The 23,143-nt window shown below is 43.2% G+C and overlaps 6 protein-coding genes across 6 annotated transcripts; 3 read left to right on the forward strand and 3 right to left on the reverse strand.

Annotated features, from left to right (window-relative positions):
* The first annotated feature begins 3,777 nt into the window (after positions 1 to 3,777).
* On the forward strand, positions 3,778 to 5,009 carry LOC117145590 (mediator of RNA polymerase II transcription subunit 15). The gene is made up of 2 exons (XM_033311296.1): positions 3,778 to 3,855; positions 3,923 to 5,009. Exons 1-2 carry the CDS (start codon positions 3,826 to 3,828, stop codon positions 4,895 to 4,897), a joined length of 1,005 nt encoding a protein of 334 aa, XP_033167187.1. The 5' UTR covers positions 3,778 to 3,825; the 3' UTR covers positions 4,898 to 5,009.
* Positions 5,010 to 5,540: 531 nt separating this feature from the next.
* On the forward strand, positions 5,541 to 6,272 carry LOC117145856. The gene is made up of 4 exons (XM_033311676.1): positions 5,541 to 5,600; positions 5,666 to 5,821; positions 5,881 to 6,054; positions 6,117 to 6,272. The coding sequence occupies exons 1-4, from the start codon at positions 5,541 to 5,543 to the stop codon at positions 6,270 to 6,272; spliced, it is 546 nt and encodes a 181-aa protein (XP_033167567.1).
* A 211-nt stretch (positions 6,273 to 6,483) lies between these two features.
* Positions 6,484 to 6,989, forward strand: LOC117145208. Its single transcript, XM_033310773.1, has 2 exons — positions 6,484 to 6,555; positions 6,635 to 6,989. Exons 1-2 carry the CDS (start codon positions 6,526 to 6,528, stop codon positions 6,971 to 6,973), a joined length of 369 nt encoding a protein of 122 aa, XP_033166664.1. The 5' UTR covers positions 6,484 to 6,525; the 3' UTR covers positions 6,974 to 6,989.
* A 553-nt stretch (positions 6,990 to 7,542) lies between these two features.
* Positions 7,543 to 8,664, reverse strand: LOC117145361. The gene is made up of 2 exons (XM_033310984.1): positions 8,436 to 8,664; positions 7,543 to 8,153 (listed from the first exon to the last, which is right to left on the reverse strand). Exons 1-2 carry the CDS (start codon positions 8,460 to 8,462, stop codon positions 7,647 to 7,649), a joined length of 534 nt encoding a protein of 177 aa, XP_033166875.1. The 5' UTR covers positions 8,463 to 8,664; the 3' UTR covers positions 7,543 to 7,646.
* A 2,741-nt stretch (positions 8,665 to 11,405) lies between these two features.
* LOC117145362 lies at positions 11,406 to 14,732 on the reverse strand. Its single transcript, XM_033310985.1, has 2 exons — positions 14,582 to 14,732; positions 11,406 to 12,050 (listed from the first exon to the last, which is right to left on the reverse strand). Exon 2 carries the CDS (start codon positions 12,037 to 12,039, stop codon positions 11,542 to 11,544), a length of 498 nt encoding a protein of 165 aa, XP_033166876.1. The 5' UTR covers positions 12,040 to 12,050; positions 14,582 to 14,732; the 3' UTR covers positions 11,406 to 11,541.
* Positions 14,733 to 15,720: 988 nt separating this feature from the next.
* On the reverse strand, positions 15,721 to 16,658 carry LOC117145977 (mediator of RNA polymerase II transcription subunit 15). Its single transcript, XM_033311882.1, has 3 exons — positions 16,573 to 16,658; positions 15,971 to 16,471; positions 15,721 to 15,901 (listed from the first exon to the last, which is right to left on the reverse strand). The coding sequence occupies exons 1-3, from the start codon at positions 16,656 to 16,658 to the stop codon at positions 15,721 to 15,723; spliced, it is 768 nt and encodes a 255-aa protein (XP_033167773.1).
* Positions 16,659 to 23,143: the final 6,485 nt, after the last annotated feature.

Here is a 23,143-nt window from a genome sequence, read left to right on the forward strand (position 1 = left end):
TCAAAAAATGTAAAGCACGGGTAAATTCCTGTTTATTTGATAAGGATATTTTGGAAAGGGAATTAGAAATGTAAGCACATTTCCAAATTTACTGCACTTTAAGTGCATATTAAAGCGTTTAAAAAATGTGTAATTTACGATGCAGATTATAAAAATGAAAATAATAAAAAGCTTTATGTGGGCTTAAAAAAAGGAAATCAAAGGAAAATTAAGGAACAAAGCCCCAAGAAGTTGTGATGGTCATGGATCTGGGGTCTGGCTGAGATTCCGCATAGACGGATTCCCGGGCGGAAGGCATGGCCCGCTTATGGGCTGTCCGGGGCACGTACTTGCGGTGGCTGCCACATAATGAGAGCTGGCTGCGGCACAAACGTGCCATAAACTGTGGCACGCCCCCTTGGCCCCAGCAGACCGCCTCCGCCGATGAATATTCCATGTGGCATGCGTTGACAAAGCATTCGGGCCTCGTCATCTGGAGCATGAGGGCATATCACATAGGCAAAGTTTTTCCTTTTCCCAGCACACACATTGTGTGCTCCGCACATGGGACACACACACATACTACTCGCACATCAGGATGGACTGACGAGGAGCAGAAGCTCCGAGCTGGGGCTCAACTTTTATCGGTCTTGTTTTGATAGTTGACTCGCTGCTAAGCCTATTAAGGCGCTTGAGTCGTCCAACAAGCCAAAGGCTTTTGCACCGACCGGGTTTCCACAGTCGATCCATCCAAAACCAAACCACCTCCCACCGAACCCAAAACCCTTTGGGTTTCTGTATATTTTTTCCTCCTTCAGCTTCTGTTGTCTCCCTAGGAAATGATAGGCCCCACAAGGGAGCTAAGCTCTCGCTGGCGTGTCTGTTGCTGTGGCTCCTGTTAATTATGGGTGGTGGGGGTGGCTTGGGTGGATGGGGTTGGTCTTGGTTTTGGGTGAGGGTGGTGCAGGTGGCTGCTCGTTAGTGACGTCCTCGAAGGGCCTCATCTCTCCTCCATCGCTCTGTCTCTTTCTCTGTCCGCTCTGGCTGCAATTTTCTCAAGAAGCCGCACTTAAATGGCTTCCTATGCGGGTGCAAACAAAAGCTGCCAAACACACACACACACACACATATGTCTACGCCAGCTTTTGAATGTGTGTGTCTGCTACAGTTACAAAAAAAAAAAAAAAATTAAAAAATAAGGCAAAAATCGCTGCTTGAAGTGGTGGTTGAATTTTTCACTTTTTTTCTTATTTTTGTCTTGCAACGTGCAAATGGAAAAAGAGTTGCAAATTTTCTACTCCTGCTGTTCTGCGCAACACATGCGCCATTATGCAATTGATTTTTCTTCGTTTTTTTACGAGTTTTCCAACGCTGTTGCATTGTTTGTTAGCCGCTGACTTTTCTCCCCAGCTTTCTTGTATTTTTACGTTTTTTTGGTTCGCTTGCCTGTCAAAGGTCATTCAACTTGGCTGCTACTAAATTGCCGGTGCCCCAGCAGGTGCGCCTAATTAAGCAGATCCCCTGCTAGCAACTAAAGCCCAAAAGTCGGCAACAAAGCGGCTAGCAAACTCACTCACACATGTACAGAGGCAGGTGTCTAAAGTGACGCTTTATATGGCAAAAAATAAACTGAAAAAACACGCACACAAACAGGCGGAAGAAGTGCACGTGCTCTATCTCCTCGGAGGTTGCATGCAACTTGGCTGGGGCTCATAACCCTGAATACATGACTGCAATGAATGCAAACAGGCTGCAGAGACAGACAACTCACAGACGCACCCACACTCCAGTTGGAGAGGACACTACGCCGGCCCAACCATGCACCACCCACCACCTACATCCCATCCTCCACTCAAGCTCCCCCTGCTTTTAAGACTTAACTGCAGCAGATTGCGTATACGCAGCATTGGCCACTTGCATTATGAGCACCTCCTGCTCTCGTGTCAGCGTGATAAGCCACCGCATCTCGGCATCTGCATTTCCATCTGCGACAGCTGTCCGCGTTTTGTGCGTTCTTACACTGCGTTCTAATTTCAAAGAAAAATGTTAGGAGCTATTTAAATAATTTATAAGGCTAAAATACAATGGACTATGTTACTAAAATCTCTATAGGTGGTTTAGTAGGGTAATGGTAAACGGTTTGACTTTATTTGAATAAAAATTAAAAAGAGTCTTATTAGTTAATTTTTTGAGACTCTTTTTTCGAGTGTACCACCCCCTGCAGGACCGAAGGTCCCGCTGATCTCGGCTGCATTCATGGCGAATGTCAAGTGTTGGCAGTTGGCTTGCCAAGATGTTTTGTTTGACGCCGGAACAACGCCAGCAACATTTGCTGTGTCAAGTGGCAGTCAAGTGCATTTAACAGGGCGCGTCTTTGATTGACGTTAGCCCGCGTTCGGGAACTATGGCAAAGGAAGCAGAGAGCAGGAAGCAGGACGAAGGACGAGGGCAATCGCCAAGGAATTTAGCTGCAGGCGACTGCGTGCAATTGTCAAACGGAAACGCAGAAACAAAGACGACGTCAGCACAATCCGAATATCAAAGTCTGGCTTCCTTTAATGCTCAAGAGCTGTAACATTTCTGGTGCGTGTCAATCGCTTAATCCGGCCGAATGGGAATCGGATTGGGTTGCAGCATCGGAGCCAGCAAATCAACTGGTTTGCTGCATATTTATGAATACGTCTGGTTAGCCTAATTATGTGCGAAACGACAATGAAAGATGGACCTGAAATTGACCGTCTATTTTGTGTAAAGTTACAACACAGCACATCGAAGATGCAGTTTCTCTTCTCCTTTAATGACCACATATATATTACAAGCAATCAACGTACCATTATAAGGTAACTCCCTCACAATAAACAATGAATTTATATTTGAATTGTGTGTATAAGGTGATCAACACTTATAAACACATTATGAGCAATCTAAAACACATAAAAACTTGAAGATACCGCACCTATAAAAATAGATTAAACGGGCCTTATGCGAGTTTTATAGTTTGCAAATCATTTGCAAATCGGCAGACAAATCTTAACACAAACATATAGTTAAATAGTTATGCCTGCGTATTTGAGCCAAGATCCAACTTTTACTTTTCGCCGAGCTTCAAAACATAACTCGCTTCGCAGAAAGCGCAGACAGATGATGCGAGGCAAATTAAATTACATTAAACTTGGCCAAAGCGAACCATACTGAAGTGGCTAAAAGCGGAAAGGCCGAAACCATTTTCACGGCCCTCAGCACTATAAAAAAAATGTGGTATATTTCCGTGGACTAGAAATTACCATATAGGCCTGAAGCAACAAAGCTATGAAAAGGTAAACATTTTTGTTAACTCTATTACAAATACACCTAAATTTAATATTATAACTATATTTTAAAATGGCAAGATATTTGGATAAAAGCCTTTGTCTTAAGTTTATAAAGAACTGGCATAATTTTTCCGAGTGCGTGGAGAAATGCAGGTAGACAATAAAGAGCAGCAGAGCTGGCACTTTAATTACGACAAAATTTGCGTGAGTGATAGTCAAATGATGCCGCAAGCATCTTTCGAGTGTTGGAGCGGGGAAAAGGTAAACAAATAAGAAATAAACGACGCAGAGACAATAAATGGAAAAGAAATTATGAAATTATGTGTTCGAACTGTTACAACGAATCAGAGCCAGCTGGCAGAAGCGGCGGCAGTCGGAGCCACACCATCCCGAGCTATGCCAAAACCCGTTTTCGGAGTGATCTTCTGGCGGGTTGGGTTGGCTTGGCGGGTGTCTGCCCTGCCGAAGTTCATTTAGTTGCCAGCCGGCGAAGAGATCACAACGCGTCGAGTGTCCAACAAAAAAAGCGAGCAAGATGCCCTCCCTGTGGCTGTTAATCTCGACGGTGGGTTAACCAGTGCTGCCTACCCAAAGGATATACCTCTAAGCTGGATTTAATTTTTAACCCACAGCTGGCTTTGGTTAGCTGCCAGGACTATCATTACCACCGTCCACCGACTCCTTTCGTGGCGGAAACCTACCATCAGCACCAGCAGCCTCAAGCCACCAAGTTCGTGGTGCAAACTTTGGGTCGCACCTACGGCTTGGAAACCCAAAGGGCACCGGCTATCTATGAGGATCATCAGACGCATATTGTCCAGGTATTCCAGCAGCGACAGGTGCCGCAGTATCATCAGGCTCCCCGCCAACAATTGCACACTTCTAGCTACCAGAATCCCCTGCTGGTAAGCACCAACTACCAGTCTGGCACCGTGCCCTTTGCGCCTCCAGCTCCCGCTGCTCCTGCCCAGCCACTGACCAGCTATGGGCCACCTCACCTGCAGCACCAGTCGCAGCCCCTGCAACCTCCACCCCAGACACCCAATTACTTCCCCCAACAGCAGCAGCCACCTGCAAGCTATTTGCCACCTCAGCAGCCTGCCCAGAAATTGTTCTTCGGCAATCCGTTTCCCTATGCCCCCGTGACGACCGGCTCGGGGCAACAGGTGCTGGATGCAGGACATGGATCAGGTGTGGCGCCCAATGAGGTGCAGGCTCAGCTATTGCAGGCCACCGGAGCTGCGCCACCACAAACTCGAGTGGGTAACCAGGTGGCTCAGTCGCAGAGCTCCTCTTTGGATGCCTATGACTACAAGCAGGGCACTCCCGGAGAAAATCGAGAGTACCAGAGGTTCGTGACCAGCTGCCCGGGAGGTGGAGCCTGCCAGCAGAAGGAGCTCAATCCCGGCGAGGTGGATGAGAGCCACCAGCGGGTGCTGCAGACGGTGCGGGCCAGTACACAGCCTCGAGTGGAAGGCTGCTACAAGAGCCAGGTGATCTATGTGCCAGCGGGAGCTGCTGTCAACAGTCAGGGTCAGTTGCGACCAAAGAATCGACGCACTTTCGAGCGCAAGGAGCAGGTCCTCTCCAGATACCCTTACAATTAAATGTCCTCTCTAATCTCACTCACCGAATTTCACATCGAATTTATTAGTTGTTATGCTTAGTTGTCAGTTCGTCGTTTGTTGTAAATAAATCGATCACAGTTTAAATTTTAAATCACGCATGCTTACCGTTTCGGGTTAAATTTAACAAGCCCAAAAGTAGGCATACGAGTATAATGGAAGTCCATTCGATTCAGCAAATATGTTAATCGCATAACCTGTTACATGTTGCTCAATCAGCTGGTGATGGTGATATTTTATTGTGGGATTGCATATGGTCGAGCCATCAAATGCTAATTAGCTAAATTGATTACACAGCGAGAAATAGGGTCGATGTGCCTTAACATAGATGCAAATGTCTGGGCGTAAATGGAAATGGGAATCTAGGATGACAAAATGGAAATTAAATCTATCAAAACAGATAGGAAAAGAGAGTTATAGGTTCGCAAAAATATTGTTGATACTAATTAAAATTTCATTGACATATATAGCTTAATGACGCTATTTATTTGATGTATAGATAATATTTAAATGGTTCCAGATCAATAAAAACACTTTGTAATTAATCAATTTCTCATTACCAAAGCACATTTAGTTTATGAAAATTGAATGACTTTAGTTATCGTTGACTTGTTGAGGAACACAAATGTACTTCAAGGCAGAAAAATTCTTTGTGCTAGTTATATTTTTTGGAAATATAATGGAAGTAAGGATACAACAAAATAAATGATCTTACACTATAAAGTTGCAGTCATTTGTTTTTAACCCTAGAACGCCTCCAAGCTTGAGTTTACAAATATTAAATGCCATGCAACGGACCCGGCATTTTTAAACTTCGAGTACTGTTTCATAAAATCCGTTAATCGATCGTATAAGTACATATCGCTCAAGGCCAATATTTACAAAGTACCCATCACGAACGCATCGGTATGTATCGAAAAAAAATTCTTAAAAATAGCACTCACTAAACGTATATATTGATGTAGGCAAAACTTCAAATTTCGAGGAGATTTTGGTCCTATATGCCCATAACCATAGCCGCCAGCATAGATGTTTGCAAATTTATGGCATCCAAGAAGAACTTGGCGAATCCGATGCTCAGACTTTTCGAGGAGATCACCACAAGCTACACAAATACCAACCATAAATGTCCCTATGACGTGTGTTAATGTGAAGTGTTCAAATGATTATTTCTTAATGTTATTTAATCACATTTTTGCAGCACGACCTTGTCATAGATAGACTCCCCTCCCAATTTCTGAGTGAGCACTTCACCAACATCCTTCCACTTCCGCCTGGAGATTACAGTTTTAACAGCATATGGTACAGCAAAAACATAGAACGGGCCACCATTTGCATATATTCCACTATATCATAATCAGAAGCAGCGATTTCAAATTTATTAAAATTATATACCAATTCTACGATATTTATTTATTTCTATGTTAATATTAAAGCCTTTTTCACTCTTGTAGTGATTTGGTTATGTCATAAGCGTTAGCATAATTGCATAATAGGTTCTAAGGGCAGGGGAATACCAAAAATTAGCAGAATGGAAACAGCTTCTTCGAGCCAGTCAGTTTTGTGCGCCCGAAGCGACGAGACATATTAAGAATTAGAAACGGAGAACCATGAAGACGACTTCGGTGCTAACTTTTGTGGTAATAGTCACAGATCGAAAATCGGAATACTACATAACTCGTTTTCCCACTGATGACGTCAAACGCTTAACCCTGCTAGGTGATGATGCTCGGAGTGGCACTGAGCTTGGTTTGGGCCGGCGCCGATGATGGCTACCTTTATGACCAGCCATCGGGTGAACAACTCCAGGAACTCCAGGTGATCACTCCCCCCAGGAAGCCTCGGCTAAAGCCACGTGTCTACCCAGGGCACCCATCCCAGGCTTGCGGAAACGTGGAGGCGGCGGATCATGCCGCTGCCCTGACCACCTACCATGCCAATCGCCCCCAGCCGCGTCGCATTTACAAACACCAGGAAGTCCAGGTGGACAGCTCGTTCTTTGAGCCCTCGCCGGATCGGATCGAGGAACTCAAGCGGATTCTCTTGGATCAACAATGAAATGTGGTTTTACTTAGTTGACGGAAAATTTTCGTGAAATAAAAGTCTGTTTATGTGAAAGTGAAGTGCATAGTATGGTATTGTCGATTTTGGTTATATTGTTTACTAAAATCACATACAATTTATTATGAAAACAAAACATTTTCGGTGATCCAAATTTGACTTTGTGCTTATACAAAAAATCAAGATAATTAATTTCTTAACTGACTCATGGCTGTGTCTCCTATTAAGGAAACGTATACGTTTATTTAATATGTCGATATTTGGGTTATTCACAGTTCCCAAAATAATTTTCTGTCTTCTTTTTTTTGAGTATCTTTTGATATGCATCAATTTATGAACAAAAATTGCTTAAAATTGTGTTATTTTTAAGCCATGCAATTCAATTCCAATTAATCCATTTACTTGTCTAAAAATACCCACAATCGTCTCATCCCTGTTTTTATTCGCCCATTTTGGCCTGCTTTCGGTGATAAAGTGAATGTTAATGGATTTTGGCCAATTATATGGAATTAGATGGCATCAGCAAAAAGTGGCTTGAACAGCATTCCGATCAAAATGACGAAAATGTGATTGCAGTTAACAATAAATAAATAATTTATTTGTGCGCTTAAGCCAACGGAAAACAAAAACATAAACATATACAGTCGATTTAGAAGGGAATCGAATCCATCTAGGCATCGTAGTTGTACTTCTTGCTATCGCCGGGATTCAGGCTGTACAGATCGTAGTCGAACTGGTCCCACTCCTGGTGATCGGCTCCTCTGGGCTTGGTGCTGCCCTTCTTCAGCTTGAGCAGGGCCTTCTTCTCCCGGTTGATGTCCACGTGGGGAATCTGCTGGCGAGCACGTTTCTCCTCGGCCGTCAAGGGCTGAGGTGCCCTCACCGGGGTGTGGCTCAAGAACTGCGACTCCTCCATTCCGAGATCGGAGTCGGGACTCATTTGGGCATCGTAGAAGTTGGCAAAGTTCTGCAGTTGCATGGACTCCGCGGGATGGTGATCGTAGTAGTCGGGCATGATGAGATTGTAGTTTCCAGTGAGGGTCATCGGTTCCTGTGGCCTGGGTGCATATGCGAAGCTGGGGGAGCTGGCGGATGTTCCCAGGTCCTTGGTTCGACTGTATCGAGGTAGGGCTTCCGAGAAGCCGAAGAGCACAGCCAAACCGCAGCTCAGCAGGATCTGAACAAAAAAGAAAAATTAATCAAAATCATATTAGGGGATATTCAGAGTCAATTTGACGTTATTTATTAGATGGCATTCATTGCCGTTTTAATTGAAATTTAATCGAAAGACATTTCTCACAAAAAGTTAATACAGATTAATTGGTAATATATTTTATTTTTTAGGGAACCTTAAGCAAATGTTTCTCATTCTTTACGATACTAATTGGCGAATGGAATTTAAATTGTTGTTTAGCCTAATTTGCAAACAATAATTAAGCAGTTCAATGAAGATGCTTACCATTTGTGTATTGTACTTGAAAGCCATTGGAAATGTACGAGTTTTAACGCAAAAATTGATTTTATATAATTGAGATGAATTTAATTTTAGCACTCTGTTGGTTGTTCACACTTGCTGGAGGATCTTTATGTGATTTTGGCTGACGTCCGACTTTATTCCCTGTCAGTACGCTTAATTCGAGCTCTTAAACCAGTCTAATGTTCTGAGCCGAGCGATTTTGTATTTAAAGCAAAAGCCAGGCGAAAGCCGAAAGAATTTCATTTCATTCGTTTGATTTGTTTTGTTTTGTTTGCCAGACTTCGCTTTACGAGTATTGGCATGCAAATCCGGTTTCCAAACTTTGATTTCCAACTGAGCCGAGATGAATCTGTATCTCAAGCTGAATCTGATGCTGAGATGCCCAGATTGAGATTCAGTGGTTCGCGGAGTGAGTGACACACGTTGAGGCGAGGAGCACAGGTCAGGAACACTTGAGGGAAGCCGGAGATCGGGTTTGTGGCGTCAGGGACTTAATACAAAAGAAATGCAAATCTGGCCGGGATGCTCTCGACTATGAGGCGCTCGCGTTGACACACATTTGATGGGATGATTCATGGAATGTGCACGGCAATTAATCCAAATTGTACGTAATAAAAATATTAATTGCGCTCGCTTTGTACCACTGAACTTGGGCGCTTGTGTGGCCAGCGGTAATTAAGGCGGGACGGGAATATGTTAATTAACAAATTACAAATTGGCACATCAATCACTGCATTTTATTGCCTCGCATTGATCTGACATTTCAAATTTTGTCACCCAACTGTCTTTTCGAGTACTGATAATCCTGCGGCGGTTCAATAACATCTCGTCACATCCCATCGGGAAAATCCCAGGCACTGCCTTTTGAATGCTGAACCTCAGTTCCGAGATGATATCTTAATTCAAACTGGTAGCTCTCCTCAGTCTCTAAATAAAACAAAACGAAATTAGAGCACACTTTAAAGTGAGCTACTTTAATTGGCGACTTTTTATGATCACTTAAGATAAGAGTTAGGAAAATCTAAGCCATGTTTAAGCCTTTAAGAGAAAGGCTCGTTCTCCTGATACCCAGTGTTTATGTTTCAAATTTAAATATTAAATAAAAAGACTAAATATGATGAGTTGAATCAACTTTTGGCAGGCACTTAGCTTTATTACTTGACAAATTCTGTTGTAATAATTCAGTAAACACATAAATTACCTTTTCAATTAATTCTAAAGAATTGCGACTAATTAATGCTAATTTTTTGGATATGAGCGAGTATTTATGAAATATTTAATAAATCAGTCTAAGTAATGATACAATGGAAATGTTTTCTACCGAAATATTTCCTGATTACCTTATTTATTTGTATGTATTTCCTGATTACCTTATCTATTTTTAAATAACATGAGTAAGCGTAGGTTAAATTTTCTTTTCTATTCTTGTAGATTTTATAGCCATATATCAATAATGTTAGACGACTTCTGGGAATATCTAGAGATCCGATTAAAACCCAAATTTCACAAAAATGACGAAATCGGAGACAAATCGTTCTACATATTTTAGGCATAGTTGGGATGGTCGACGGGGTTTAACCACAGTTTGTTTACAGTTGCTGGCAGCCAACATCGCTGTTTTTTCCCGCAGTTCAAAAATAAATTAGCATGTTCCGATGTTTTATATTTTTGGGTGGGAATGTCAAGCGCACACGTTCGTGACTCTAGAAAGAGAGGGAAGAGGCGGTCGAGAAAGAGACAGCAGGCCACCCCCTCGATCAAAACGAAGGCATAAATAAGTTTTAGTGTCTCGGGGAAAACCGCTTTCGGGTTTCAGCATTTCTCGCATTTTTTTTGGGGAAATATTTAATGCCCCCGGCAAAGTCAGAACTCATTTAGCTTTGTTTTAAGCACTTACATTTCGTTTCGTTTAATTTGCTTGCGATTTTTATTTTGCATATGCATAATCAGAACGTTTTTTTCGTAACATTTTGTTTTCCCTTTTGTGTGTAAATTGGCCCGTTTTTAATTCTGTACTTTTATATTTTGTTTTGTCATATTGCGCACATGTTTTGGAGATCAAAGACATGTTTTGCGAGCGCCAGAGAAAACAATGAATTTTTTGCTGTTTGGGGAATCATATGCAAAGCATTTTGTTGGGAATTTGCGTCAGAGTTTGAATCGTATAGTATACTTTTGCTTAAGCCCAGCATAAAATTTGTGTTATCCGAGCCCGGATTCCACCCGTGGGCCTTTTGAGGGGGCGGCCTCTGTTTGCGCTTAACTATTTGCCAAAAGCACACGCCACAACGCCGATCGAGTTGGTAGCCTCAAAGCAACGTGCCCCGGAATACAACCACAAAATTACTTACTCGCCAGACACGCCCCGCCCCGCCTCGTTGCCCCTATGTACCGCCCCCAAAAACCGAAGGATTCTGCGCCGCCTCTGCGGTTTCCTAGACAAACGTTCCCTGCCCCAGACTCCTAACTCAATCCCAGTCCCAACTGGCCAACCAAACCAATCCAAACAGCCAAGTGTCGCCTGGGGCAGCGCATCATTATCGATGCAGGCAGCGGCGAATGCAAATCGCATTAAATCTAATATGCAACTCGACCGCAACAAACTGTGCACATCATTTACCATCGACATAACCACCCCACCCATCCACCCATTCTGCACCACCCACAGTCCAATCACCAGCATTTGGTCAGATGGAAACCTCAGACAGACTTGAACTTCGGGTTCATTGTTTTCCTGTTAATGTCCAGATAAAGTCACAGTGGCCGATAAATAATCACCGCTCACAATAATTCACAGGCACCTTGAAGAATTTCTGATGCCTTGGAAATTCAAATTTAAACAAGGCAAAGCGGAAATTGTAAACTGAATTTAACGTTTATTAAATTAAGATTATCCGATTGCAATATCCAGAATTTAATAAATAAATATATATATATAGTTATGAGGTCAAATTTTTATATATATTTAGGGCTCGTATAATTAAACAAATAAGCATAAAGAATGATGTATTCACCTAATACGTTTCCTTAAAGCATTTGCAAATATATTCAGGAATAGAAGACAGTTTCACTCATTTCTTGGATGTACCTAATGCAAACGATATATAAGTCGGGGCCGACGTTGGGGCCGTCCGGTGAAAACTTCCTGGACATCAGCAAACGAGGATTTGATGAAGGACGTGGCCATCTGGCCGTACATATACCACGCCCGATACGGACACTGATCAAAGCGAATCAACGCCTGCTGCACCACTATTCCATTGGCCAGGACATTGGCCACCAGCACCAAGCAATACAAGCATGTCACGCCCACGATCACCAGCTTTCTGGAGGAGGGATTCTCGCAGTCTTCGTTCCACTTTGAAAGAGCAAACACCGTAACGGCACTGAGTGGTGCGGCGGCCATCGCCATGTAGGAATCAAACCGGTAGCTCAGCACCATTACCACCGAGTGATTGACCTGCAGGAAGAACGAGTCCACGAATATGCTGAAGTTCATCTGGGGACGGACCAAAGCGGCCAGGAGCAGCACATACAAGGCCAAAAATGCAACTCCTTGGCGGATGCTCACTTCCACAGGGGGCATTTCAAATTAATCTGAAGGGAATATGAAAACAATATCAATAATGCGTTTATTTACTAGCAAGAATTTACTCAAAGCAAGATTCATAAAACTAATGGCGATGAAATTATTCAAATATTTTTCAAAACCAACTTTGGACGCCCCCTTTATAATTTCCACATGACATGAAGCCAATCTTTCCGTCCGATCTTGCCAAACTCCAGCTAACCCGCTTCTTTCGACCTGCTTAAGCGGATGGAGGCTCGTTTGTCTACCAAATACCCTAATTAAGACCCTCTCCCCCGGCACTCAAAACGCCGTCGAGTCTTCCGACCAGGCCGACCATCCATCAACCCAAATAGACTTCAATTAACTGCAGTTCATCAGTCTTTGCAGACGAGTGTTGCCCGTTTCCCCAGTCTTTGGTTTCGGCGACTCATCGATGCCTTTTGCAATTACTTAACACATTCGAGATGTCATCACAAATGCACTGGCAATCGCGAAAACCCAGAGACACGGACAGGCAGACAAGTGGACTACAGGTATAACCTCATAATATGGGTCATTAGTGCAGGCGGTACAAGTGCCACGCCCATTAATTACTTCAATTTCCATCGATACAGCTGAATCTTCACACTTTCCAAAGGTCGGAAAAGTGCGAAAATGCAAGTGAATAAAGTGGAGAAAGAAAACGGGAAAAGCGAAAAAGTCAATGGAGGCAAAAACCAGCAGTAAGCATAATTAATTGTGCATTTTCCATGCTGGCGAACTGTAGTGGAAAATTAACTGACATGGAAAATGAGAAAATTAAAAATGCCAATAGGGAAAATTGAACGCAGCGCAATCTTGGCGACAGCGTCAATAAATCAATGCAAATACCCTAACAATGCCGGCTAATTGCGAAATGATTAAGCGAAAGTGGCCGAATCAAAATTCAAAATTCATTTACACGTGCCTGTGATGATGTGAGTGTGTGCGTGTGTTTTTGTGTGGGTGAAAAGGGGGGTGGTTATGGACGTGGGGCGAGGTTGGGTCACATTGTGGACCGCCCGTTGACAGCGATAAATCAGCAGGTGTAATGAGTCAAAGTTATCGTTATGCATGGATCATTAATCACACACGCATAACAAATTAAGAGTACATTATTCCATTGCCACACAAACACGCACACACTCTCTCTCTCTCTTTAGAGGATGTCATTGTGTGCGTGAACTGTATCTTGCTGCATACTTTCAGGCATTTCAGTTGACCATTTTGGAAAATGGGTGCTACGGTTTGGGTGTGGAGTGTGGATTCAAAAGCATAATAAGAATGAGATGACCCATGTTATAAGTGCAACATTTAACTGATGGATATCTTCAATGATTGTCAAGAGGACTATTAGCACCTTCAGATAAAAGGCAACTGTAAGCTTTTAGTAATGAGCTTTATATATTAGGAACTGTTGTGATCCTCTACAATAAAAGGGCTAGTTCGCGATCCCCCAAAAATAGCTCTTGTTTATATTTGGCACCAGGACTTGGAGCATTCTTGCAGCAACTCTCTATTTACCCACTCGCTAATTGTGAATGCCAATCAGGACAGTGCCAGGACCCAGCTGACAAGACAAAGCCAACTGTCTCCGAGCTGTGCTGAGTGCTGGGGCACAGCCATTGCGCTTGGGTACAGGATTGGGATTGAGAGTGGGATTTGGGCACGGCATGGGTTGTCTGGAGCTGCAAATGGGCCAAAAAGCTGAAGAGCCGGGCTGAGTTCAGCTGGCTGATTGCTCCAATTGCCAGGCGACCGGGCACGCACGGCTGCCTCATACAAACTTGCAACTAAACAGGACTCCGCTACGGGACTACAGGACTCGCTTGGCAGTGGCTGTAGCAGCAGCAGCAGCAGCAACAACAATCGCTTCTGTCAACGCACAAAAGACAGCGCTGACGTAACGAAACGGTTAATTTAGAGTACGACAACGACAACAAGCGAAGGCAGTTCAAAAGCCGTCAGCGCGAGATGAGATGAGGTTGCAGATGGGCACAAAGAGAACAACAGGGAGCAGGAGCAGCAGCATAAGCACTGGAAAAAATGAAGTGCGGCAAAGCTGCAAACAGCCCGAAAAAGAACCTGAATATATAAGAAACGCGCATTTTAACTGAGAATTTTCTATTGCATGTTAAATATTACTTTTAAAGTTTTTCCCAGTGTAATAGCGGCAACAACAGCAGCATCAGCTTTGTGCCATTTGCATAGGGGCGTGTACGAAGTCCGGGATCTGCAATTACAAAGCACCAGCTCGAGATTGGAACGAAGGCTGCCTTGGAATGGGATGGTATGGTGTGGAATGGTGTGGGATGGGGTTAGATTTCACGGAGAGATGGGGAAACAGTGGAGGGCGCTCGAGACTCTAGTCATATAAAACATTTTTTAGTGCGCTCATGGTGGCGAATGTTTAGAATTTAATTAGCCACGCTCCCTGATTATGCGCGCATGAAATTAGAGCCTTCGAATGGAGCTCTATAAAATGTGTACCAAAGTGCCGATGACAACAAAGGAGCCATCCGAATGCCAGTTTACTCACATCTGCAAGACGTCAGAGGGTCGGAGCCACAACCACATCCAATTCAATTTCAGTTTTGACTGCCAGGACCTACTACGAACTTCAGATTTGGAAGACTTTGATCTTAACAAATACACATTTTTAAACTAGATATGTATGCTCAGAACAATTTTCGACTTCTAGCGAATAGATTGCTGGGTATGCTCGTTAATATCTCTTAAATTAAACGTAACTTTCTTTGAGAGTATATGTCCTTTTTTAGTAAGTATATTAAAATTTTAGTTTGACTCTAAGAGCGTCCCTTCAGTTAACCCGCCACTCTCATTGTTTCGATACCAAGGAATAGACCTGCTTTTGGACCCATCCCCCAACTATTCCGGTCATCAACTCCTTGCGGCCAATGCAAATGCAGCAGCTGCCTGCTCCGTTGACAGGACAAACAATGGGCGACACTTCAGCACTTTCATTTTCCCGCTCAAACACTTGCGAAAAACACTCCGCCGCAGACTCAACGCTCCGCCACACATACATTTTGCGGATTTTTATTTATTATTTTGCTTCTTTTCTGCGGTGGTGCTGGTGGTGGCGGTGGTGCAGCTCACTCACACAGACGCCCCACAATTTGCGAGTCGCACTCAACGTGAAGTGTTTTGTGCGGTTTTTTCGTGTTGCATGTTTTATGTTCGTGTGTACGTACACATATATTTTTAGAAATTGTTTTTAGTTGAATGTTTTACTTTTATGCTGAGTTCGGTGACAGCTCGAAACGAGTCCTGGTGGGCGGAGGACCGGCTAGGCCTGAGCAGCCACGCTGACAAATAAGTCTCATACGTATTGTTCGGGTTGTTTCTGGGCTTCAGAGTTTGGCAACTAAATCTGGTTACGATTTAACCAGAAAGTGTGCGGAAAAAATCTGATAAATCTGTTAACCCTTGAATTTAATAAAGATGTTTTCATAAAAGCGAGTTCAGTTTTTTTTTGCAGTAACTGACACAGCTGCTGCTGTCATATGAATGAATATTGAGTCACATACACACACACACACACATGTGCACGGCAACCAATACAGCCATGCGATCGGCCGCCCCAAAAGTATGCAACACTTTGCCCGACTCTCTATGCGCATCTTTATTAATTATGCCAGCGATTTAATTAAAAACTTAACCAGCTGTCGCCTTGAGCGCCGTGGCACTGAGCAAGGGGGTCGTCTCCTGGCCACCCGATGGAGGCGGACACAGCGCGGGGGGCGTGGCAGTGGGGCTGGCAGGAGCGGCAACTTCCGACGGATTGCTGCCGAGTTGGCAACTTGCTGGCGCTGCAGTTGCCGCAGATGAGGATTGGCTAATTAAAATGCATTGTTTAATGCAAATAATGGATTATATAAGTTGGTAGTTTTCAGTGTTTACTTACGGCGGGTGGCTCTCGACTCGTGGCGCCCAAACGGCTGCAGCTGCGGCTGGCGGCGCCTTAACGACTTTTGGCCCGACTCCTCCATATTGTTGTGCCGTCTGAATTGGCTTTGGCTGGAGACGCAGTTGCTGGCCTGGTTGTTCAGGTTGCACATTGACGCCATTGAACCCGGCCAATATTTGAGGTGGTTGACCCGCGGCGTTTTCATAAACAAAAAAGTGTTGCCCCTGTTCTTGTTGCGGTTGATTTGTGGCCTGTTGTTGCTGCCATTTTGGTTGCTGTTGTTGGTAGTGCTGCTGCTGCTGCTGCTGGTGTGGCTGCTGCTGTTGCTGCTGCTGCTGTGGCTGCTGCCAATTTGGCACAGTTTGGCCCAGTAACTCGTGCAACAATGGCGCCAACGCTTCGCTGCCCGTGATTTGTTGCAGATGCTGCAGGAGCGCGGCTTCCTCAATCTTCTGTCCCACCGCCCGATTGATGCTCAGGATGCCGGTGTTGTGGTGCCTGTAAGCAAATAGTTTGCTCAATAGATTGACCCGCTAACCACCACCCACCATCACCCACACACTGGGCGAGACTCATTCCAGCACATCCACACGACCTACTTTGTCAGCGGCTGTGCAAATGTTTGCGAAACAACTCCCAAACAAACCAGCGGCAAGTGGAGCAGAACGAGCCAATTTGGATACATATTTAAAGACTTATTAGTGCCAGAGACCTTCCAGTCGAAACTCTCGGCGAGAACTAACTCCGGCTAACTAACTTCACACATCAAATATTCTCCGATGCCATGGATTCTAATTAGGAGATGCTTGCTGTTGCCTTTGCCTTGGCATTCGATTAGGTTTCTTGTTTTCGGGCATTAATTATTTCGAAGCTAATTATACATGCACATTAATATGCAAATATTATGAAGTGTGAACATTTTGATGTGCCCCATTGGTTTCGGTATGATAATTACCAGTTCGGCTTTACAAATCCAACTGGGGGCACGACAGCGTTTATCGATTGAGTGGACCTCAATTAGCCGGCTACAAAAAATATGACTAGCTAATTGGCTTAATCAAATAGTAAAAATAAGCTAATAGTAACTAAAGAGTAACTTAATACCTCTTTTAAGTTGATTAGAATACATTTATTCATCTAAATAATTTACTTCTTATTGGTTATGTTTAATATTCAAGCTTCAATAAGAAATATGTTTTATATAATAACCATCCTTTCAGCTGGTGTTAATGCCTCCATAAGTTAAAAAGAGCTCTTTAACTCAAATCCATAAAACTACGCATCTCAAACTGTTGCATTAACATAAGCCCTTTCAAAGTGCTGGCCATAAATCCGAGCTAAAATGTCAACCGTCTGGCAGTGGCTGTCAAACTGTAAAGTGGCCCTTGGCTTCAGCTCCCATTTTCCGCTCTCCGTGGATGTGTGGCAAAATGTTTTTCCATTAAATTACAATTCCCCTTCTCGGAAAATACCCCCTCCCCCCAGCCCCCTCATCATCGGCGGCCTTCGTCGACCAGCAAAGTCATGAAATTTAGTGTTGGCGGCATAATTAGACCATCAATTGCGGAAAACTCATGACAGTCATGAATGGCCGACTGTGTGCATGTGCCTGTGTTGGTGGGCCAAAACCACAGGGGCGGGGGGCGTGGCCAGGGGGCTAGGCACACTCTGGAATAAAGTAATATGTGCCCCAAGCATAAACTCATCAGAGTCGGAAAAGCTGACAGAGATGAGGACGGCAGCAGCAACAAGAGCAGCGCCACCATTACACAGTAAAAACAGCTTAATTAAAATATCAGTTGAACATCATAATAATAAAGATAGTTTCTAACAAAATATTTGATATATTACAACCTTACTAGATGATCATATTCGAGTTCATAGAATAGAGTAGTAGCAGTATAAGCTATTACATACAATTTGAATATTTATTCCAGTGGAGCAATGGCAGCCACAAAGGGCGGCCTGAATTTTGACGATGGACGGGACTGTTGCTCACACAGGCAACAACAACTGGCTGGACTTCAGCAACGATGACCACAATAAAGTCGGAATGTAAAGCACAAATGCTACTTTGGTTGCTCATAAATATTCACTGGAATGTATTCGGTCTCCTCCGCATTTAGCCGTTGTCCTTGTGGCTTCGCTTTCATTTTCCACCGCTTTTCGGCCGAAAGGCGCAAAAGTGTGAAATGGCCGAGTGCGAGAGTGTTCATATATATTTTCTATTTTTATGACGATTTTTCGGTGACTGTTTTAGCCAGCCGAGTGTGAAAGTTAAGCACATAAATTACAGGCGAGCGCCGCGCAGAGGAATTAAAAGCGCCGTGCACAGTGGCCGAAAAACCAGAAAACACTTAAAATATGGCAACAACCGCTCACGCGGGAATCCCCCTCCTCGCAGCCACACAGCAGAGGGAAGGAAAATAGGTTTCAACCGAATACTTTCAACTCCTTTACAGGTTCTAACCAAGTTTAACAATTTATGTAATATATACTGTTTTAGACTATTAATCTGTGATTGCCACAGAGTACGTACGTTCTATATAATTTAATAAATATTAAACAAATATCATTTTTGCAGCTCCTATCCTGTCAAACCCAACTGTTTGCATGTGTGTGAAGTGCGGCTCGTTGGCGCTTTTTAGTAAAATTACACGCTCTAATCCACAACTTTTGAGTGGGCCCACACCACCGAAAAGTGTGGAAAAAAAGGGCCAGAATCTAGAAAACCCTCTGACGAGTAGGATCTCCCAGGGAGAGATGAAAGGCAACTGCCGAGGGCATCAAGGGCTGCAAGAATGCGCCAGACAGCGCCAAAGACCTAAACACAAAACAAGCAAAGCTCGCACAAACTCAGGCTGAAAGTATGCAAAACATAATTCATGCTGATGGAATTGTATGCATGAATATATGAGGAGCGCCCCAAATCCCAGACTCCAGTGCCCATAACCCCTGGGCTGGCTAAAAATCATATGCATCACGTGATTAAACGCGTCATGCATGAAAATGTAAAATATTGTGCAGCCACATATAGCTCACAGACAGCGCTGGCGAAAAGGGGGAACACCCGGCTGTGTTGACTGGCTGCCAGAAGTTAAAAAATACATATAAATATATATAAAAAAAAGGGGAAAAAATTAGACCCCGCACATCATGTTTACTTGACTTGACTGGCAGTCTGGTATCCGTGACCAAAGCAAACGAGAGCAAACAAAACGCCTCGGTTACAAATTTTTCACCATTTTTTCCAAACCCCCCAACCCCGTCCCCTCTCTGGGGCAGGCTTAAATGGAGAGAAATGGCTGAGATGGAGCCGAATCTGAATCTGATGTTGAGGCTTCCGCTGACGGAGATGAATCTGGGCAGCACGTGCCCCAGACGCCGCCAGACATTGGCTTGAACTTGGCCATAACCAGACGTTGTTGCTATTTGTTCGCCCCTCCCCTTATTGCCGCCGCCCTTTTGAGGGGGCAAAGTGGGCATGGCCACGACTGCAATGGCAATTTCTTGCGGCTTTAATCGAGTTCTCAATGTTGGGTGAAGGTCAAAATCGTCGGCAAAAGTGCAATGAAATAACAAATTAAACACATACTCTTTTTTATTCCAATCACCCTTTTTCAACTAATTTAATTCAGTCATTTATTAAAAACAATTATATTATTGACGATGCAGAATGCATTTTTTATTAAAACTAATTTAAATTATATTTCTTTTTTGCAGAAGCCTGTCACAAATGCTGTGAGTTGTGCTACTGGCCTATTGTAAGCATATAGGCCTATACAGCACAAATGGGCTTTAAGTTTTTTAGTGTTATTTAAAAAAAACAGGAAATAATATGGTATTACCTTAATAACCAATTTCCGCTTTGACATTCTCATTTAAATGATTACTTTAGCGTAACAGAACACTAAGCTGGATTTCTTTCTCTACTATATGTAATAATTATTATTATTATTACCTTTAAAACTTTATATACAGAAAGCTGCGCTTTAACTTCACTTGCAATCCGCCGAGCTTGTCATACAAATTATGCGCTCATTGCAATTGCGCTTTTCCGTCTCTATTCTAACTGATTTCTACTCAGCCATATGGAAATGGCTTTGGAGCACATCCGCATATAAAAAAGGAGTTTAGCAACTTTGGCTTACTTTGTGGCATGACTGGGGGAATTTATTACTAGCACTTGGATATATCATTCAGGACTGGCGCCCGGCGCACTTCTCGCGAATTATGTCAGTGGAAAAAAGCAGAAGTTTAACTACTTTTCTACGACTTTTACGCAATGTAGCCGCTTGAAGCGGAGAAAGCCAAAGGGAAATGCGGTGAAAGCGGGCGCGAACTTTCTTCATTTGCTGCAGCACACTTTGTCGCAGTTGCCGCACTTGGCTTAGTTGATTATTTTAGTCGCCTCTTTGGCGCTCCTGCTGCAGCCTACAAAATGTGACAAATCTCCGCATTTCTTCCCTCCATTCCCGTCTGACACATATTCGCCTTCTTTTTTATGTTTTGTCCGAGTTCGAGGCCCAGTTTTGCACAGCAGTGCGACCAAATTATTGCGGACACGTCGCATCCACTTGCAGATAGTAGAAAAGCGGGCCAACAAAAGCGAGTAAGTATCCCACTCATGGATGGCGCTTGTGGACAAGAAAATACCATTTAAATTTGGATTTTTCTTTAAAATATATGAAAATGTTCATACTCTCGAATTTATGTACTGTTCTTATTTACGAAAACAAATACTTTTCATTCTGTATAGGTCATATGAATTGTATTTTATATTGCTCTTTTGTTTTATTTATTTTCTGAATTTATTGTAGTGGCAGTAAATGTGGCAATATTTACTCTATAGCTTTTATGGCATTTTATTATTTGGGTTAGGCTGCAACTTGTGGCAAACTGTCACATGCACTTAGCATACCCCTGCAACCTACAAATCGGACACTTTATATCGTGCATACAAAGATGTAACAAACATGAGCTATTGAGTGCAACTACTTGCGTATTAGAAGCAGCCAGTCTTCATTAGTGAGTCCATTGAAATTTAGCATGCCCGGGCAGTGGGCAATAGCATACTTTAAGAGCTGCTCCTTGGACCAAGTGCCAGAGCTGCGGGAAAAAAGAAACTTTGCTTTGCTTTGCAGCAAATCAGCGAAAGCGCCAACAAACTATTAAAAACTTTCGCAACAAGAAAAAGTTGCAGGACGAAGATTCCGGCTCCTGCTCCTGGTGATGGCATCCATATCTGACGAGTGCCAAAAAGCAAAAGTTTGCACCGCCAGTGCTGCATACAATGTTTGTGCTGATTGCAGCACAGCAAATGGCTTTTGATTTCACAAATCAAAAGTTTCTTGTGCGCGCCGCACGTGATTTATGCCTGCGGCAGGAGCAAGTCCAGATTCACGAAATCTGCCAGGATGCAGGATGAAGGACACTGCTGGCTGTTGGCTACTAGATGCAGTCGAAGCTGGCGAGGATCGCCGGCGACATGCACGACCGACCAGCTGTAAAAACTTAGTCCTGTCCAGCTCCAGAGGAAAATTAAAAGAACCCAGTGGAATTAAGAAGACACAAAAGAAAAACAATAGTTGGTTATTGTTTTAGGGTATTTCTATGCCAAATAATCACTTGAATGCGATAAACAAAGAAATATAATTAAAATTAATTTTGAAAAAATATCTATGTATTTAAATTCATTGATATAGAGCAAAAATTTTTTATAATTTTTCTCTGTGCATCAAAAGAAATGCAACGAGAAATCCGAGGAAATATTCCAACTTAGTTGCCCATTTCGCTTGCAGCTTAATGCACATTTAGATTTCGCTCAAGGACCAAATGGCAGCTCATCAGGCAGCCCGAAAAGTAGCAAGAACACCAACTAATGAAGGCGGCCTCCCACGAATCCTTAACGCCCTTCTATAATTGCCGGGCTAAACTTGTGCCGCGCAATGAAAATAACAAGGAAGACCTTATGGGGCAAAAACAGGTGAGAGTGCCGGTGTGGCATGTGGCAATTCCCGTCTTAACGTCTGCAACTCATAAATAACATCAAATAATAGCACTGCACGCTGGTCTAGCCCGCTCACTAATAAAGTGCCTGAGCACCAGCAAAAACAGTCTCTTGCAACAAACAACTGGCAACATCAGCAGCAACTAGCAGCACTTGCAACAAATGCCCAAACAGCAACTAGCAAACGCATTCGCATTGCAACTCGCCAGCTGCCACCCGCAGCCCCTAAAAAGTTTTGTGGTCGTGCATCCGCTTAGCGGTAAATGCAGCACAGTTAACTCTTTATGGCGGCGACCATTACATGGGAAAGTTATGTCGAACAGAGCATACCCTGTAATAGATTCGCTAGGATCTGTGTTGTTTATACTATATATAGAATTCAAACGTAAGAAGCCTTATGTTATAAATTCACTGGAAATCGATTTTTTCAATATATTGATGCACGCGTTTGTCACCCTAACGATTCCTACGTAATATTGAGTCTTGCAAACCTTGTATTTTCTGCAACTATAGTTCTTCCATGTAGATTATTTCCCAGCCTTATATCTTTCTGACCTTAATGCCCCGTGAGCTTGGCATACCCTGGAAAACTTTCTACCCACTTATCAGGTGGCTGCGTTTGTTAGCCTGCTAACAAATTTAGGCTAATTAGTTGGACTTAAGCGCGGCTTATGTGCCGCCTAATGGTGCCTTCCCTTTGGGTTCCCTCAACTCTTTCGCCCACAAATGGTAAGCAAACTGTTGGGCGGACGAGCATTTAATATATGTAATTGCAGTTGTTGTTCTTCTTCTTCTTCAAAACAAAGAAGAGCGAACACTGCAGTCTAGTTGCTGGACTATCAGATACCCGTTACTCAGCTAGTAGGAATGCGAACGAGATGGAAATTTGAAGAAATAATAAAATAAATTGATAAAAGTGCGAGATGGACAGATATGGTCCGATCGATTAGGCTAATGATCCTGATCGAGAATATATATCCATTCGGAAAGGGAATTCTACCTGAATCTCTTATACCCTCATACTCTACGATTAATAGGTATAAAAATGCCCTAAAAAGTTGCAAACAATTTTTAGGGTACAAACTCAAAAAATTTGGAATGGCTTAGTGACGAGACGGGGATAACACAAGGCAAAATTGTCAGTAGACCGCAAAACATGC

Source organism: Drosophila mauritiana, chromosome 3R (genome assembly GCF_004382145.1).
Source record: "Drosophila mauritiana strain mau12 chromosome 3R, ASM438214v1, whole genome shotgun sequence".
NCBI classification, from domain to species: Eukaryota; Metazoa; Arthropoda; class Insecta; order Diptera; family Drosophilidae; genus Drosophila; species Drosophila mauritiana.